Source organism: Mobula birostris, chromosome 3 (genome assembly GCF_030028105.1).
Source record: "Mobula birostris isolate sMobBir1 chromosome 3, sMobBir1.hap1, whole genome shotgun sequence".
NCBI lineage: Eukaryota > Metazoa > Chordata > Chondrichthyes > Myliobatiformes > Myliobatidae > Mobula > Mobula birostris.
Window position 1 is genome coordinate 174854699 of NC_092372.1, and position 18812 is coordinate 174873510.

At 40.0% G+C, this 18812-nt stretch overlaps 1 protein-coding gene across 6 annotated transcripts in view; it reads right to left on the reverse strand.

Annotated features, from left to right (window-relative positions):
* cdk14 (cyclin dependent kinase 14) overlaps positions 1-18812 on the reverse strand; it is a 633043-nt gene that overhangs the window by 359380 nt on the left and 254851 nt on the right. For all 6 annotated transcript variants that reach the window (XR_011885468.1, XM_072253720.1, XM_072253724.1 and 3 more), the window contains one exon: positions 4086-4148. Coding sequence is in view for 5 of the 6 variants with exons in the window: in XM_072253720.1 (XP_072109821.1) it covers positions 4086-4148 (63 nt within the window). In the remaining variant the exon portion in view is untranslated. The remainder of the gene's footprint in view (positions 1-4085; positions 4149-18812) is intronic.

Sequence of the window (18812 nt, forward strand, 5' to 3'; positions counted from 1 at the left end):
TTGGGGTGGTGGGATACTGGGGTGTCATCTCATCGTCGTCTGTTTCCATCAGGGCAGGCAGGTCATCTTCTTCTATCTGTGCCTGCCTTGATGTCGAAGGTTGAGGTTTGTCGTCTGCTGTGGCTGATGTGGTAGACTTGAAAAACGACAGTATGCTTGACTGCTTAGCCTCGCGCAGTTTTCTTTCATACAGTTCCTTGTAAGCATTCAAATTATCCTGCAAAAATACCCTAAACCGACATACCCTTTCAAAATTAAAAGTCGTATTTTTCTGCAATCATTGTTGTCAATTGCAGTGAAAATCTCACACAGTTGCTTCGCGTTCAGTTCCAGGACGACTTTACTTTCAGTCTGTTCGCTACTGCAGGGGTCCCCAACCTTTTTTGCACTGCGGACCGGTTTGATATTGACAATATTCTTGCGGACCGGCCGACCCGGGGGGGGGGGGGGGAGGGGGCAGGGTTGCCAACGGACATGTGTAGCAGTCAAATACATTGTGTTTACCCAGAGAAAGACTACAATGACCATGAAGCCTTGCATGGGCACCAGTCTGTATGCTGTATGCGTGACCTGCGCATGCATGTACCAGCCGATTTTTTTTCCTGCAAATCGTTTTTGGCGATTCTGTTCGGGGGGGGGGGGGGTGTTAATCACGACCGGAATGTAGTTGATAAGTGGTTAATACACTCAATTTCGTTTCTAAAATAATTTATCTAACGAATTTAATATTAAACATACAGCGCATATTTTCCTCGCATGAATATAGCAATAAGTCAATTATCAGGGGAGGACAGGACAGGGGAGCTTGAAGTAAGTGTTGAACGAACTTCCAGTAGAAGTGGTAGAGGCAGGTTCGATATTATTATTTAAAGAAATGTTAGATAGGTATATTAACAGGAAAGGAATGGAGGGTTATGGGCTGAGTGCAGGTCGGTGGGACTAGGTGAGAGTAGTGTTCGGCACAGACTAGAAGGGCCGAGATGGCCTGTTTCCATGCTGTAATTGTTATATGGTTATACAAGTAAGTCAATAGCATCATAACATTTTAAGTAACATTTGGATATTAAAAACACAGCATATATTTTCCCCGTATGAACATATAAAATCATTGCAACACACCAATATCGCTGAATCAGTGGGAGCCCTGGGCTTGTTTCCCTGCAACAAGACGGTGCCATCGAGGGGTGATGGGAGACAGCGATACTCGAAGGGGGTTCCTTATGTCCAGTCTGTTCCGCAGTTTAGTTTTCATTGCATTCATTGCAGAAAACTCCACTTCGCAGAAAAATGTTGGAAATGAAAGCAACATTTTCAGTGCTTTCGTGTCTATCTCAGGATATTTAGCCTTGACTTTGATCCAGAATGCCGGCAGAGATGTTATGTCAAACATACTTTTGAGCCTGCCGTCATTTGCAAGCTCGAGGAGTTGATCTCCCTCCCGCACTGACATGGATGACACGCGGTTAATGACCTCGTTTGCGTTCAAGCTCAGCAGTGGGCGTGACAGAGAACGAGGAAAGGTGCAGCTGACTCATATCGTTTCCTTGCGGCCCGGTAGCGCATGCTTTGCAGCCCGGTGGTTGGGGACCGCTGCGCTACTGCATTCAGTTTCGATTGTTATCCTTTCCTCTTCCAATTGCATCAGCTCTTCATCTATCAGTTCTTGGTCATGAGATGCCAAAACCTCTTCAACATTATCTTCGTCAACTTCCACAAGCGAAACTCACTTTGTCCTTACTTCGTTCACCACAATCAAAACGCTTAATTATGTCTAGTTTTACGCTAAGTGTAACACCTTTATGAGCTCTTTTAGGCTTTTCCAATACCTTAGGACTCATCCTGCAAACGGCTGCTCACAGGCACGTGTTTAAGCAATGCCGGCTGGAATGCCGTTCTGAATCCGGGGGAGGAGCTTGGCTGCTCGGGGCGCACACTGCCTTTTATCACACGCTGCCTTTTTTCGTAACAGTGAAAACACCTTCTGTTAGTAAAAACAGGTAACTAATATAGGTCTTTTGTAACAGCGAGGTTTATAAAGCAAACGTTTGAAAAGCGGGGGGACACCTGTACTGCAGATGTCTTCCACTGTGAAGACTAATGCAAAACACATATTCAGTTCCTCTGCCAGCTCTGCATCTCTCATTACAATTTCTCCAGCGTAATTTTGTATTGGTCCTATATCTACCCCCGACTCTCTTTTACCCGTTATATACTTTTTAAAAAAGCTTCTTGATTTTAGTCACCAGCTTCCTTTCACAATTCATCTTTTCCTTCTGAATGACCTTCTTAGTTTCCTTCCGCAAATTTTTAAAAACTCCCCAATCTTCTACCTTCCCACTAGCTCTGGCTTCCTTGTATGCCCTCTCTTTTGTTGACTGCAATTTCCCTAAGTTTTTCCATCCCTTCAGATTCCTAATTCCTTTATTTCAGAAATGTTACTTGTGTCCTCTGAAGAGAACACAAAAGAAAATAGCCATTTAATTCCTCTACCATCTGCTTTTCAATTATTAACTCCCCACACTCATTTTCTACAGGACCAATAATCTTCTCCTTATCCTTGGACACTCTTACTGTCTCTATATTCTTTACCAGCTTTATCTTATATTCCAATGATTTCTTCCTTCCTACTTTTTTAACTGTTACATCTGTCCAACCTTCCAAACTACGACCATCTATAATAGGTGTGACAGGCCAACACGGTACATCTCCTATACAGGCCTGGACATGTAAATTGAACCAAAGAAACGCCATGCAATGAAAAGAACAACCTGATTGAACTTCTACAGGCCTGCTAACACTTTTGCTTGTTTGTGATAACACCAGATGTAAGTGTTTGTGTGCAACTCAACAGCTAAGTTGATGATAACTAGCAAATGATCGCTGGAAATCCCCATGATTTGTCATCCAACTCATTCATTAACCTGGAATATTCTCAAATGTAAGTGAGGTGTGTGGCCAGAGCTGAGATCCAGACCATGAGCCATGTGTGTAGATGGAGCCAGGGTGAGGTTCCAACACACTAGGGAGCTAGAACATGGATGGGTGGGTTACAAGCAGAGCCAGAGGGCCTGTGTATTTTACCACTCCCTTTGAACTCACATGTTCCACTTGAAAATGTATTACAGTACTGTATAGCATGTAAAAACAAAACTAAAAAACATGCGTTTTAGGTATTAATAGGACCAACAACCAATAAAACACGGTGCTGGACTAGCACGACTAAAATTGCAAAGGGTACTGGACTATCAGAGTTTTTTCATTGGGATAGAGTTTAGATGAATATTCCCATCTCAACAATAATGGATTTCAAAGCCCAAATATAAGATGCAAGGCAGTTTTTCAAAAATGCCTCAGTCAGAATTTCTGAGAGGATGATTTATCTCATCTTCCCCGTGACATCACGGATAATTCAATTCAGTGTACACAAATTTACAACCGAAAACAAAATGTACTTGGCCCAATATTTCAACTGCAGCACTCCAGAAAAACCCGCACCTAATGCAAACACAGACACAGCACAGGTACTTATATTATGAAGTGTAAAATAATCCAATGCACACTTTGTTCACTGAAACAAAGACAAACATAATCCAGCCAATTACCACTGACTTTCAATCATCACACTGATGAAAGGAATAGTTGACTATAATGAATTGCACAGTATCACCTGCTCAATTATACTCAGTTTTAATTCTGCCTAGACTAAATCTGTTCCACACCTTTGCCCAAACATGAACAAAGTAAAGGGATCTCTCAGATGAGATGAAACCAATTGTCCGTTAAATCAAGAAAAGTGTGTTGACCAAATGACTAACGTTTCGGTTAAAACTGTAGTACGTACCACGTTAACTGATCCAACTGAAGTTTTGACAAATCTATCTCTAGACCCAGAGTGGTAAGAGGAAAAAAAACTCTTCTGTTCTGATCAATATTTACCTGCATGTTAGTCTTGACTGTGTACTATTTGAGCTTGGTTTTGGTATACCCCACGATATGTAGTTCACCAACACTCACAGCCAAATTGTGCAGATGACTCATGGCTTCTGGACAAGTCCCCATATCAGTGCGGTAAGTACATTTCTTACCTTCACATTTTCGGGGTGTAGTCCTCCTGGATGTTTATCCATGTACTGACATAAATCTGTATGCTAGATCAATGGAGAGAGGAAAGGAGAATTATTCAACATGTATCAGTCATTCAATAATTTAACAGCTTCAACTTATATTACAAGCAGTCTGGCTTAATTATTTAACTAGCTTTGAATCTTTCTGACTAAGTTGAACATATTCATTAATCTGCAGTTACAAACTTTTATCTTGTGTTTTCCAATGATCATGAAGGGATCTTTGTGCAGAATTAATTCATGCAAAAGTTTCAATAGCAAGCTTTTGCTTGTAGAAATACTGTATTTGGAGGTGTACTGCTTTAAATGCCAAGCTTATTTTCCTCATTAGGACTATTAGTTGAAAGTCAGACTACTATTTAAAGAAAATGGGAATTGAAAAGCAGTAAAAAAAAGTTCCCAAAATCTTGTGAGAGAATAAGATCACTGAATATCAGGTATTTTTAAAAATATGTTCTGATCATAGAAACCAGACATGGAATGCCTCAATGCAACAATGAGATACACAGCACCTGGCTCTACCATTCTAGTTATGCTAGAAATATCCAGAAATGTAAAGAGTGGTAAGAGATATACTACATCTAACAACCTGCAATATTTGCACACATTTTTATCATTGGGAAAAATCTCTCATCAATACAATGACCTTGGACCTGGATTTTGCAGTCCAGTCTCATCTTAAAAATAACTGATCTGCATCATTTGACATTCACCCTTCTCAATGCCAAATCCTTTCATACTTAAGTCAGAAGCGATTCCAGGATCTGGCCACATTGAAGATTTTTTGTGTGCAGCAAACCAACAAGTTAAAAAGCCTTGTATAAATGATTTAGTCATCTTATATATACCTAAAAAATAACTGGTGTTTGACTCCAACATTTACGTCGAAACTGATCTACTGTCAAAAGCTGAACTACTGGCAATTCTTTTTAACTTTAAAAATGACGTTATGGAGTATGGTTACTTAAAACGCACAGTCACGGCTCATTCTGTAAGGTACAACATATCCATAGTTATGTCTGTCAGATTAGATTGCAAAGATAAGAATTCTTGCTACTTTTTGTTCATTCACTGACACTGAAACAGCACTGGAACAGCACATGCTGTGGGGAGCAAGGCATCACCAACTGTGTTTGTACATGTATGCATCAGAAGTGGCTGCAGAATTCCCTTTCTAAAGGAAAATAATTCCTTTCCCTACTAATTTTCTCTGTAAACTATCTTCCCCATTTCCCTTTCCCCTTACACCAGATTCTACCAATACTATTCATGGTGACCATTTTACATACTTATAAAATATAATGTCTCTTTTTTTTCTGCTCGTGAGTACTCTAATGCAACACTAATTTTTGTCTGCATTTGGAAAATTATAGAACGACTGTATATACAATTTAATTCTCATTAACAGACACAAGTTTCCTCTGGGGAAATGGGTTTATGTATTCATTTGAAACTCAAAGTCAAATTCAGCAATTCCAGACATTTTTTTGTTGTTTTTTTTTTATCAGACCTGGTAAGCTCTGCTCTACGGTTATTCAACAATATTAACTCAATGGACACTGCTCAATCTGCTAGGTATTTCCAGCATCCTTTTGGTTTTAGGATTTAGTAACCACCCTGATGTCTACTTCACACCTTTAACAATTTGTGAGTTTGCTCTTTCTCATCGTGCCCTTTTTAATCTACCAACCAGACAGCTACTGAAACTACAGTTAATACAGCAACCCCATCCTTGTATGACCGAGGATATTCCCTTTGTCCTACCCATCTCTCTCCAACTTCTCTGAACTTAAAACAAGCTCCTTTTGTCAACTTTCTAGTTCCAACAAAGAGTCTTTGACCTGAATCATCTTTGTTTTCATAAGTGTTGAATGCCCTACTGAATGTTTACAACATTTTCAGCTTTCATTGTGGGTGTCAACTAACTGCTGTTTTTGTTAAATTTTGTTTGTAATTTATGTATTTTCAGATTAAATACAGACAGCAAACTTTTCACAAATAAGGTAATTCAGATTTCAGACTTAACGGTTTCACGGTTAAAATAAGATCTGAATCCAAACAAAAATAAATTTAACCCCATGCTCCCACACCATCTTCCCCCCCCCACATACACACACAATTGTTACAATTCATCCTGCAACATGAACAATGCAAGTCTACCATCATAGAGCAAATGCATTTAAACCTAACAAATTCACATGCATGACATTGTGAAGCACAACAAACTTATTAAAAGGTCCTAATACTCCAATTAGTGAAGTCTATTACTTCCATAATTACATGTCAGAAGTTAATATAAAAGAGCTTATTATATGTAATTTGTTTGCTAAATTGCTAACTGCTATATTAATGAAAAGCAAAAGATAGTCTATTACTCTTAAAAAAACACAGAAATATATCAAGATTTTGATAAATGGAAAAGGTACATTTCATTCATAATCTTAATCGTCTCATTTTTTTAGTGTGTATGTGCCTTTTAAAGGTTATGAATGCAATCAATTAATCACACTACTGTGCCATACAATATTGATAATCCATCCTAAATTATCCTGACTAGTACTTTACAGGAAATATTCCAAGGACATTTGGAATTTTTCACCTAGAACAAAAAAAGCAACATTCACTCATTGGGAATATAGAGATCCCCAGTACTAGAGATCAGGGCCTGGGGAAAGCACAGAAAATGGTTTTAATCTGGTTTAGGAACCCTGCACAGGTTGAGCAGCATCTGTGTTGGAGAAAGGTACTGCTGACACTTCAGATCGAAATTCTGCATCGGGGCCGAGAGTAGGGAGGGAAGATAGCCAGCATAAAGAGGAGAGGGCACTGCTGAGACAGGGGCTGGTGGGGTGATTGGTGAACTGGGGATAGCTGAAGGATGATGGCCAGATTGAGCCAGATAGTGGAGGGTGTGGGGTAACACTGAGGGACAGAGACGGGTGGATGATAAGTGAAGACAGATAAAAAAACAAAGGGCAGATCAAGATAGATGGGAGAAGACGAGGGTGAAGGTGGAGACATCTAGGAGGCTGATAAGCAAGAACATAAAGGTTAGTAGTACTAGAATCTGATAAGTAAGGAAGGTGAAAATAGGAATCCATTAAGGGAGAGATGAAAAGGCAGAAGGAATTCAGTGGGCAAAATGCATGGTAAGAGGTGAATAGAAACAGGATGGGGAGGGGATGCAAGTGGGTATTGGGGTCAGGAGGGAACGGCAGTATTAGAAAGGGGACAAAAATGGAAAGATCAGAGATGGATCGGGGGAACAGACAGACAGGCAGTGGGGATAGGGGGTTTGGGAGGGAAGACAACACAGGAGCTAAAGGCTACCTGAAATTGGAAAAGTCAATCTTTATACCATTAGTTTGGTGAATCATAAATCGTCCATTCCTTATTTTAAGTTGGGCTTCAGCTTCGTGATAGAGAATGCTGAGGATAGAGAGGTCACAATGAGAACAGGAAGGAGAGTTGAAAGGACATACAACTCAGAGCTCAGGTTAACCACTGTGTACAGACTGTAGATGCTCTGTAGATCAGTCACTTAGTCTACGTCTGGTCTCAATGATGTCGAAGAGGCCACATTGGAAGCACCAAGTGTGGTAGAAGAGGTTCAGGAGGCGCAGTCGAATCTTTGCCATGCTGGAAAGGCTGCTTTAGGTCACTGGATGGTGGTAACAGGGGAGGTATAGGGGCAAATGTTGGACCTCCTTCATCTGCAGACAAAAGTGCCTGGGAGAGGCGGGTGGAATGAGGGAGATATAAGGCTGAAAAGGATGAGGAGAAAATGGTGCTAGTGGTAAGATCCCATTTCAGCTGATGTAAAGGATAAAATGCTGTGATTTTAAGCTGTTAAAATAGATATCTGAAGCTTTCTCATGTATATTAAAGGGAGATGAAAATCTGGAAAATTATTTTAAATTGAACAGAACATAAAACAGGGACAGAACAAAAAATGCCTCAAATCAGCAGTAGGTAAATTTCTGATTTATGGAAGGTTTGCCCATGAGAATGTTAAAATGATTTGGACTTCGATAGTGGAAGAAATCACAAAATTATTTTACAAACCAGCAAGGTGTTGCAATGGGAAGACAGGTATTTCTGTTGTTGGCTGCATCAAAGTGGTGACAATTCAGCATGTAAGAGGGAGATTGAAAATCTGGTTGAATGGTGCTACAACAACCTCTCATCTAATGTCAGCAAAACCAAAGAGCTGACTACTGACTACAGGAGGAAGAAACCGGGGCTCCATGAGTCAGTACTCATTAGTGAATCGGAGGCAGGGAAGGTCAGTAATTTTTAAATCCTTGGTGTTATCATATCAGAAAATCTGTTCTGGAACCATCATACAAATGCAATTTCAAAGGAGGCACAGTAGCACCTCTACTTTCTTAGAAGTTAGCGCATATTTGGCATTTCATCTAAAATTTTGATGAACTTTTATACATGCACAATAGAGAGCATCCTCACTGGTTGCATCATGCGCTGCTATGGAAACACCAATGCCCAAGAACAGAATATCTTATACAAAGTGATTGATACAGCCCAGTCTGTCACAGGAAAATCCTCCCCACCACTGAGCACATCCACAAAGAGCACTGCCACAAAAAAGCAGCATCCACCATCAAGGACCCCCACCATCCAGGCCATGCTCTCTTGTCACTGGTGCACTGAGAAGGAAGTACATGAGCCTTAGGTCCCACGACACCAGATTCAAGGACGGTTATTACCCTTCAACCAGCAGGTTCCTGAACCAGTATGGATCACATAACTCCCCTCAGCATTGAGCGCTATTGGACTCACTTTGAAGGACTCTACACATGTTCTCAATATTATTTATTTACATATTTGTTTATTTATTATTACATTTTTCTTCTATTTGCACACTTTTGTCTTTTGCACATTGGTTGCTTGTTAGTGTTTGTTTGTGTGTAGTTTTTCATTGATTGCCTTATATTACTTTGTTCACCTGTGAATGCCAGCCAGAAAATGAATCTCAGGGTAGTATGTGGTGACATATAAGTGCATTGATAATGAATTTACTTTGAACTTTCTATGTAGGCAAAATGCAATGATAATGAATGTCCTTCCACTCAGGTAATCTGCTGAATTCATGCAAAATAGCAAAGGTAGCAAAATTTAGTGCACAACAGTCCACTAATGCCTTCTTTGATATAAATCAGCATTTTACTCACAAGTAACTCCCTGAAAGAAGCATTTATACATTGGTGGGCTTGTCCATTTCCTACTTTTATAAGTACAAACCTTCTAGTAGCCTGATACGCTCACATCACAAGAGGGCTCTGCCTGACTTATGGTGGCATTTATTTAATGGCTTTTCCATGGGTGAGTAAGGAATTGACTCCCACAGTCATGTAGATTGATTTCTAGATTAATTCTGAATAAGCGAGCACTGATTTTTCCGAATTAATACTTCCCTGCTTCCTGCCAGTGAGGGTAAAGCTAGCTCTAACATTATCAACAATGGATTCTTCTGCAGCACATAAGACGACCAGAATCTGTCCAGTACATTTCCTATGTTCCTAAAACCTTCAATGAAAAGTAGGTCTTCTACATAGGTCGTTAATGGAAAGCAGAATGTCATATTTCTTAACTGTAGCTATTTTTTTATTCCTGTAATTCCCTAGATCTGTGTACCATGTGCTTCCTTATCAGAGATGGTACTTGATTCAAGTATGAATAATTATGGCTACTGACCAATTGACCATTTCGCCCAAGTGTGCTGCAGTACATTTTAGCTTGCTTTGCTCTGTGAACAGAGCAGATGACATTATGAATACACTGTACACCGTTATTATATTGTTATTACATGAACTATTAAGCACCTGTGTTTACTGTGCAAGGCCATGGTGACTTAATATTATCAATGTATAATTAATAAAGGGTGTAACAGATGTTCAGCCCCATTAGACCTTTCTCCCTCTTGTCCCAATTAACTTTACAGCTCTTCAGCCTTTTGAACTTAATAATATCTTTACAGATGTTCTTTCACATGTCATGATGGCTACTCTCCAATTAAATTGATCATAATTTTAATCATTACGGTATTATAATAAAAAGATCGAGATCTAGCAGGCTAACAAATATTCATTTTTGAAGTAGTGAGACATTTTTGCATTTTGTTCACTCAATTTAATTTTCTTTACTCATATTTCAGTGACTACAGCATTCTCGCACCTCTAGAGAGGTATCCCTCGCGTTCTTTAATATTGAAATAAACTTAGAGAAATCATTTCATTGTCAAACAAGGAAAGTTTGTTATTTTTGCCTAGTCACAGTCCACAAAGAATGAGCAGCTGAAAGAAAATAGTATTAGTAAGAATATTTTTGGAAAATGAATGGGATTGAAAGCTAATAAATCCCTAAGATTATGTTCTTGAGTCATAAATATAAAATAGAAACATCCCTTCAAGCCTGAGTCCATACTGATCATCAGCCACCAATTTTATACTAATCCCACTGTTTATTTTCCACACCTTACCCATTAGATTCCACCCCTCACCTACACACTAGGGCAATCTTATAGTGGCCAATTAACCTATCAACCTGCATATTGCTAGGATGTGGGAGGAAACACATGGTCACAGGGAGAAAGTACAAACTCCAGTCTGAAAACAACGTGCTGGCCATTTAAATCTGAGGTGACAAGAAATGTCACAAAAATATGCTGGTGTAATTGAACAGTATTCAAATAAAGAGTGTGAAAGCACTGGGATACTAACTACACAGGCAAATTCAAAGTTCAAAGTAAAATTTATTATCAGAGTACATACATGGCACTGCATACACCCATGAGAGTCCTTTTCTGCGGGCATACTTAGCAGATTTATAGAACAGTAACTGTGAACAGGATCTGTAAACTGTAAACAAACTGTGCAAATGCAGATAATAAACAGCAATAAATAACAATTATGAAATAACAAGATAAAAGGGTCCTTAAATGAGTGTAGTTATCCCCTTTTGTTCAAGAGCATGATGGTTGAGGGGTAGTAACTGTTCTTGAACCCGGTGGTGCAAGTCCCAAGGTACTTGTGCCCTCTACCAAATGGCAACAGTGAGAAAGGAGCATGGCCTGAGTGGTGAGGAACTTTGATGGTGATGATGATGCTTTTCTACAGCAACTTTGCCTATCGTTGTGCTCAATGGTTGGGAAGGTTTTACCTGTGACGTATTGGGCTGAATCCACTACCTTATGTAGGATTTTCTACTCAAAGGCATTAGTGTTCCCATACCAGGCCATAACGCAGCCAGTCAGCACACTTTCCACCACACATATAAAGTGTTTTGCAGTGGCAAATCAATGAGGCTATGGAATCTTAGAACAATTAATTACTTCAGAGAAGGACATACATGACCTTAGGAATCACTTTAGAATTCGGCTAACCAATGTGCTCCAGCTTGACCCTCACTCAGGGAGATATCCTCTGGGTTACTTTACTGTCCTGCTTTAATTTATACTTTGTCTCTAAAAATAAGTTGTTCTACAATCACAAGATCAAGGAATGTATACATTAAATGTATACCTCTGCTGCACTGCTCAGGTGTGTTTCTGGGGTACGGGAGCTAGCAACCCTTGTGCCTGTTCTATGTACTTGCTACGAGTTATAAATCTAAGCCTCGAACAGACGGATCTAAACAGAAACGACCCACGCCTACCCATTGACTAGGTGACAGAAAACTGTGAATCATGGAGGTAAACATACGTGGATTCCAATCAAATATAGGTGAGCTTGCCAACCTATGCACTGAAGAGAAACCTTGCATCATTATCTTTGTTGAAACATTCCTTGACTCATCAGTCCCAGGTGCAGCAGACAGCATAACCATCCCGGGCTACTCAATGTGTTGCCCCAGAGATTGGGAGGGAACATCAGGAGGTGGCATTGCTGTTTACTGTTTGGAGAGTATTGCAATACACCATAACCCTAGGAGAGATCCGAAAGACCTTGAACTCATATTGTTCACTGTGGCTCTTCAATCACAGAAACTGCTAATTGGTGCCGTCTACTGACCTCCTAGTCCCAACAATGACGTTCTTGAATACCTGGACAGTAACACCTTCTCCAAGCTGACAGAGTTCAGTGCACAGACTGTGATGCTTATAGGGGACTTCAATGTCCATCACCAAGACTGGCTGGGCAGCCGAACAACTGACAATGCTGGCCGGCGCACACTACAACCAGCTGATAGTCTTGGTCTGCAGCAGATTGTGTCAGACCCAACAAGGGGGGAGTATATCCTTGATCTTGTTATGACGGACCTACCCGCTAAGGCAACAACTATGGCTCCAGTGGGCTCTTCAGACCATAACCCCGTGCTAGTGAAGTTGGATGTTCCAGTTTACCGTGACCAGCCATACAACAGGAAAGTTCGGTGTTACGACAAAGCCAACTTTTGGGATATGCGTGGTCATCTTTCACCAATTGACTGGTCTAGTATTGTCAAAGACAAGGACCCTGAGAAGGCTTGCACCAAGCTTACAGAAGTTATATGTGAGGCCATGGACATTCACATTCCCTGCAAAATTGTTACTAAGAAGACTGGCGATAAAATATGGTTTGATGACAAGTGCAGACGAGCAGCAAGGAAGAAAGGTCGTCTCTACCGCCATCTAAAGAAGTGCAACGCCCCTGCTAATAAGGAGAAGTTTGCACAGGCTAGGCAGTCATACAATCGAGCAGAGAGACAGGCCAGAAGAAACCATAACATCAAACTAAAAATGACAACCAGTGGTAACTTTAGCAGCAAGAAGCGGTGGAATGTTGTGAACTCCCTCTCTGGAAGAACAGGCCACTCTGACATCCCTATCATTGAGCACAATGGGTCTGTACATACAACAGCAAAGGATAAGGATAATGTTTTCTGTCAGGCTTTTGCAGATAAATGTCGGCTCATAAATGCTAATGACCAACTTGCAAGTCCTCTCTGCCGCCTCTTACAGCTATGCTTCTCAAGTGGAGTATTCCCAGAACAATGGAAAATAGCATCAGTAACACCAGGACACAAGCGGGATTCCAGAGCTGATCCTACAAATTACCGCCCCATATCCTTACTCAGCGTCATCAGCAAGGTAGTCAAAGCAGCAGTCCACAAACAAGCTCAGATCTACCTACTCCGTAACAACTTAATTTCAAGTAGGCAGTATGGATTTAAACCTGATCACATAACAGCCGATCTCCTCACCACCTTATCTCAAATGTGGAACACCTTCTTAGACAAAGGTGGAGAAGTGTGTGTCATAGCCCTGGATATCAAAGGAGCATTTGACAAGGTCTGGCATAATGGACTCTGTGTTAAGCTGAGATCCAAAGGCATATCTGCAAAGCTGCTTAGATACCTGCAGAGCTACCTTCATGGACAGACCATCGAAGTTGTTATCTCTGGTCAGGCTTCTGATCCTTCAACCATCAATGTATCTGTACCACAGGGTTCAATACCTGGGCCACTTCTGTTTTCCATCTTTATGATGACTTGGTTGATGCATGCAGTAACGAGCTATACCTGTATGCTGACAACTCCACACTATTTGCACCAATTAGAGCAGGAGAGAGTAATACAGTGGTAGCAAGCCTGAATAGGGATCTTGACAGGATGAAAGCCTGGGCAGACAACTGGAATGTCACCTTTGAGCCTACTAAGTGCAAGGCGATGGTGATGTCTAGGAAGAGGAATCCATCTAACGTTGACCTGCATTTTGGGAACTGCAAGCTGGATTTAAAAAAGGAGCTAGTAATCCTTGGTGTTAATATTGACAGCAAGTTGGTGTGGGATAAACACCTTTCCACTATTTCAAACAAGGCTGGACAAAGGCTTGGAGCTCTGCAGAAAGTATCATCCAAACTAGACAAAGAGGGCAGAGCCACGCTTTACAAAGCCCAGGTACAAAGTATCAAGGAGTATGCCTGCTTATCATGGACGAATGCCTCACAGAGTGTCCTCAGCCAGCTTGGTTCCATTCAAACAAAGGCTCTCAGGATTATAGGTGTAGATGAAACCACAGCTCGTGAGAAACTAGCCATCAGTAGCTTACACCACAGACAACAGGTTGCTGCAGCTACTGTGCTATACAAAATGCACACCTGCCACAGCCCTGCAGACCTTCGCGCCATGCTGCCTTCATCTTATGAGAGACAGCGCACCACACGATCAAGTTTATTTATGCCTGCTCATGCTATTTCTGTGCCTGATGCAAGAACCTACACACTGGATAGAAGCTTCCTTCACTGTGCTATCAGAATTTGGAACAGCCTTCCAGATGCTGTGGTTGGAAACATCTGCGATGATGGGGTCCAAGCCTTCAAGAGTCAAATGCACAAACACTTATCATCTCTGGGATGGAAGTCACATGCTTCTTCATAAGCTATCATGAAGGGGACCAGGATGGCAATGCTTGATTTTTGGTAGGTAGGGTTAATACCTGACTTTCAAGAGCACTTGTGAGTTGTGTTCCATCTGGACTTAGTCCATAAATCCGCTGGAGAACAGTGCGGAAAGAACAGGTGCTGTTTTCTCCCGGCAGGGATTAGTTTTTAGTTCCCAGTGCTCCTGCCACATCTTGTCACCCTGCAACCTTATCCTTCAATCTCTTTAAATTATGGAGGACAGCATGTGTATAAATGTCTCTCTCCAGCAGACTTCATCATGATCATCATGACTCCAGTATTTCTATTTTTTAATGTTTCTTAATTGAACATATGGTTTTTTTGTGTTCTATCGCTGAGCAGCAGTGAACCATCTGATTGGCCTATCAGAGTTCTCTCTGGGAACTAGTTGATTTGATCAGCATTTCTGATCTGGCTATTGTTCACGATTGCACTTAATAAAAAAAATGCCATTTTCATGTCAGAAACATTCAAAATTCCATACCTATGGCTCAGTAAAATACAGTGGCCTCCAGTTAATCAGGTCAACTGCTTATTTTGGCCAACTAATTTCTCCATTGAGGATTTCTTTCATTTTTTTTAAGACACAATGTCTCTAAATTGGGGCAGGAGACTTGCCGAACAGTTTATTTAAATATACAAGTTGTTACTCAGTTAACACAATAGTTTGGCTCTTTTTTTTAATATACCTTTTAAACTATTTCCATGAAACTTCAGCTAATTGGGGCAGCCACTTAATTCGGCCAAAATGTACTGGTCCTGACATGTCCCAATTAACTGGAATTCGCTGTACTTTGAATCCAGTCATCCATAGATTTGTTCAACTACCATTTATAAGGCTCAAAAGGGTGAACAGCCTGAAGCTTCCCAATGGGCTACAGAACCTTCCAACATCATTTCCATCTTGAAAACCTTTAACGTGAAATGCATTTCCATAAAAATACCAAGCTGTGCTATTTGGCTCCTGGCAGTGAGATCATGGAGCTGCCAGCTAGCAACAGTCTCAATGAGAACAGAAAACGTTGCAGTTTTTTCCTCCTGATTTAGATTTTCTTCCTTTAAAATGCACTGATCATTCATGCCCCATCAGTTCTAGTCACTGTTATACTCTTGTTTCCTCCTTTCCAAACAGACTGCTCTGAAAGGTTCACCACGGCAGCTGTGATTTTACAAGGCTTTTAACAACAAAACGGGTGATTGTTATCTTCAGTTATTTCAGACATTTATTACTATACCCATAATATTCCATTCAATTTAAATTGCTGGATCTTGGATACGAAGCTTTGAAAAACAATGATTAAAATATTAATCTGAATCCAAATTCTTTTTCCATCAAAAATTTCTCCTGAGGGACTAATTCATACATGACTAAAATTTCATCGGCACTAACACTAGTATCACACTAGAGAAGTCTCTCTTCTTTGTTAACACCAGACAGTCAGTGGCATGTCATTCAGCCATAAGATAAGCTCGTATGCCTAGACTTTAACATTGCACACACAAAATCCTTTTACAAAAGCAAATCAATATAGAACCAAAAATGAAAAGAATGAATGATTAAAACTTAACATGTTCTGCAGTTATTACACACAGAAATAACAGCAGGCTCTATGCATCATTCAAAAGCTATACCAAACGTGAATCTCAAACACACACGTTGCAAATTGAAAATTGATTTCATAACTTTAGTTCAAAGTTTCAATATACTTTCATTTGCACTTAGCCACACAAAAAAATAATGTTTGGCTGAATTTCAGACCACAAGAATAGAAGCAGTCCATTGGACATGAAGTTTCCAAGGCCACAGTGTGTTCAGCTTCTCTGCATACACTGGCATGAAAAATAGCTGTTAGATATGTTGGTTATGACCAAAGAAAAAAATAGCTGGTGTCGCTTAACACTTTAGTGCAAGGGTGTTAATTAGATGTATCAAAAATCAAACCTACAAAAATTAGTGGAAATAGTGAAAAGAAAAATGCCAATAATTACAAAATGATATCTATAAGAAAAAATAATAATAGTTCCATAATTATTCTTGTCCAGTGTGAACTCCTGGAAGACCCCCCCCCCGCCTCTCTTACTGAGGGTGAATAGTTCCTTTTCTTAAGGCACTAAGATATACCAGCTTTAATTAGCAACAAGTTAACTTAAGACTGCACATGAATTAGATTACTGCACCTCACAGTGTAGTGAGGGGTGCAATACAGTCATATTATGAAATAAACAGAAGTTTCTACTTTGAATAGAGTATACGAACAATATATACACATTTACACACCCCCATTATTAAAGAAATGGAATATTTCTCCATGTCTGGTGGGAAGGGTACCATAAAGTCAACTTGAGCGCATCAGCTAGGTTTAGGGCTCGGCACCGAAACAGCAGAATGCGCAGCACAATCGCATACTTACAGTTAAATACAAATAAAGAATAAATATAAACTGAACTTTGGGGTCTGACTCGGAAAACAGTGGGTTAATATGCCAGGGAAGACAATGAAGTGCGTACACTCGCCACAATGACAGCATGATGGCAGGGCATTTGTGCTTTGTGTGTGAGTGAACATGCATGTGTAAGGAGTGTGTTTACTGAGTACTCTCCGTCGCAATAGCATCATGTTAAGCTTCCAGTACAGGCATGAAACAGAACGATGCCCAAAACGGAACAACGAGATTGGGACCTAGATACGCAGTAGGTCAAGCTGCAGATGTCGAGTGAGTGTGTGGACAAAACAAACTGAACTGAATCAGACCACTGCTTGTACTCACTGCCCATGGTTTCATGATAGTCTGAGGTCAGAACAGAGAGCCAGTGTAGCTAATCCTCTATACATAGGAAGAGTCCTTGTAAAGCATAGCTAGACCTCATCTCAAGCAGTGTTGTGTTGAGGCTTGGAAGGCCTTAGACTCTCTTATCCCTTAACATGAATATATGCCTTTCAACTTGTGGCCAAACAGCTCCTCAGAACAGGGAGCTGGGAATCCACAACACCAGCTGAGCAAGACGTCCATTGCTATAACCCCCTGATTTTCCATTAGTATTTGCTGAAGGATTGATGATCAGAAAACAAAGAGAGGAACTCATGACGCATAATTAAATGCATAAACAGTTCTGTGCAAATCTCCTTATTGAAGGTTTTGCATTGTTTAAAGAAACCATATAAAGTAAAACAGACTTTCAAATTGCAAGTTAACTGGTAAAAAGACAATCCAATTTAAGCTGTATTTTAATTTAAATTTTATTGTCATTTTCCTTTGAAGTGTTTCTCCTTTTGCAGCTTCCTTGCCTTTGATGCAATAGTATAATAAATTAAACGTTAAAAAAATCGTTTGTTTAATTTAGATACACAGAATGTACTTTGAGGAGAAACAGGAGTACTTTCAAGCCCTTTGAGGCATCTGCTGCTTCAGAAAATTATAAATGCATTCTTACTGACAGTTGTAATGGTCCCATGTGAAAAGAACTCTGACAGCTCCTTTCACCTGCTTAAAGTTGTCAAACAACTCCTTAAAATTGCCCAGAATTTAGTGCTAACAGGCATTAAATTTGAAGTTATGCATCCTATCTTTTTCTTTGGGCTTTGTGCTTTTCCAACATTACAAAAGGAATGGAACGATCTGTTTGGAGCTACTGAATTGTCCTTCAAAACGTCTGCAAAATAAGCTGTTGTATAAAAAATAAAAGTCTTGCATTGGTTTTGTGCAGATTAGACTAGGGTACATATCAGTATAAGGCCAATAGCCTTTGTTCCGTATTTGGATCAGTGCCAGACGGCTTTCACATTTCCAGTTATTCAGAAGAGAATGAAATTGGATGAAGTGAGGTTAGAAGGTTCTGTGTTTAGACTGAACTTGGTGCTGACAGTTGAGGACAATGGAAATTTATTGCATTTTTTGTACCTTGACAACCATATTAACAATTTCAACCACAAAAATACACAGAAAACAAAGGAAAACTGCCTGAAGCAATGGATGCATCAAATTATTAAAATTATTAACTGAATGACAAAATATTTGTATTGCATTAATTCAATCAGCTTTCAAACTTCAACTGATTCAGTCAAGAGAGCATAATATTTACAACCCATCAAAAATATTTTCTGCTTATTACAGAAAACTTGACATTTTTCAGCAATTTCAAAGATTTCAATCAATTGTGGTGGCTCAATCAGTGCTTGCTCTGAAATTTTTGTCAGCACAGGAAGAAGTCAACAACACCTCTTAGCTGCAATACAGCATGATTCTCTCCAGCATCTACACCCAACATTTTAGTGGCCCTAAATCACATC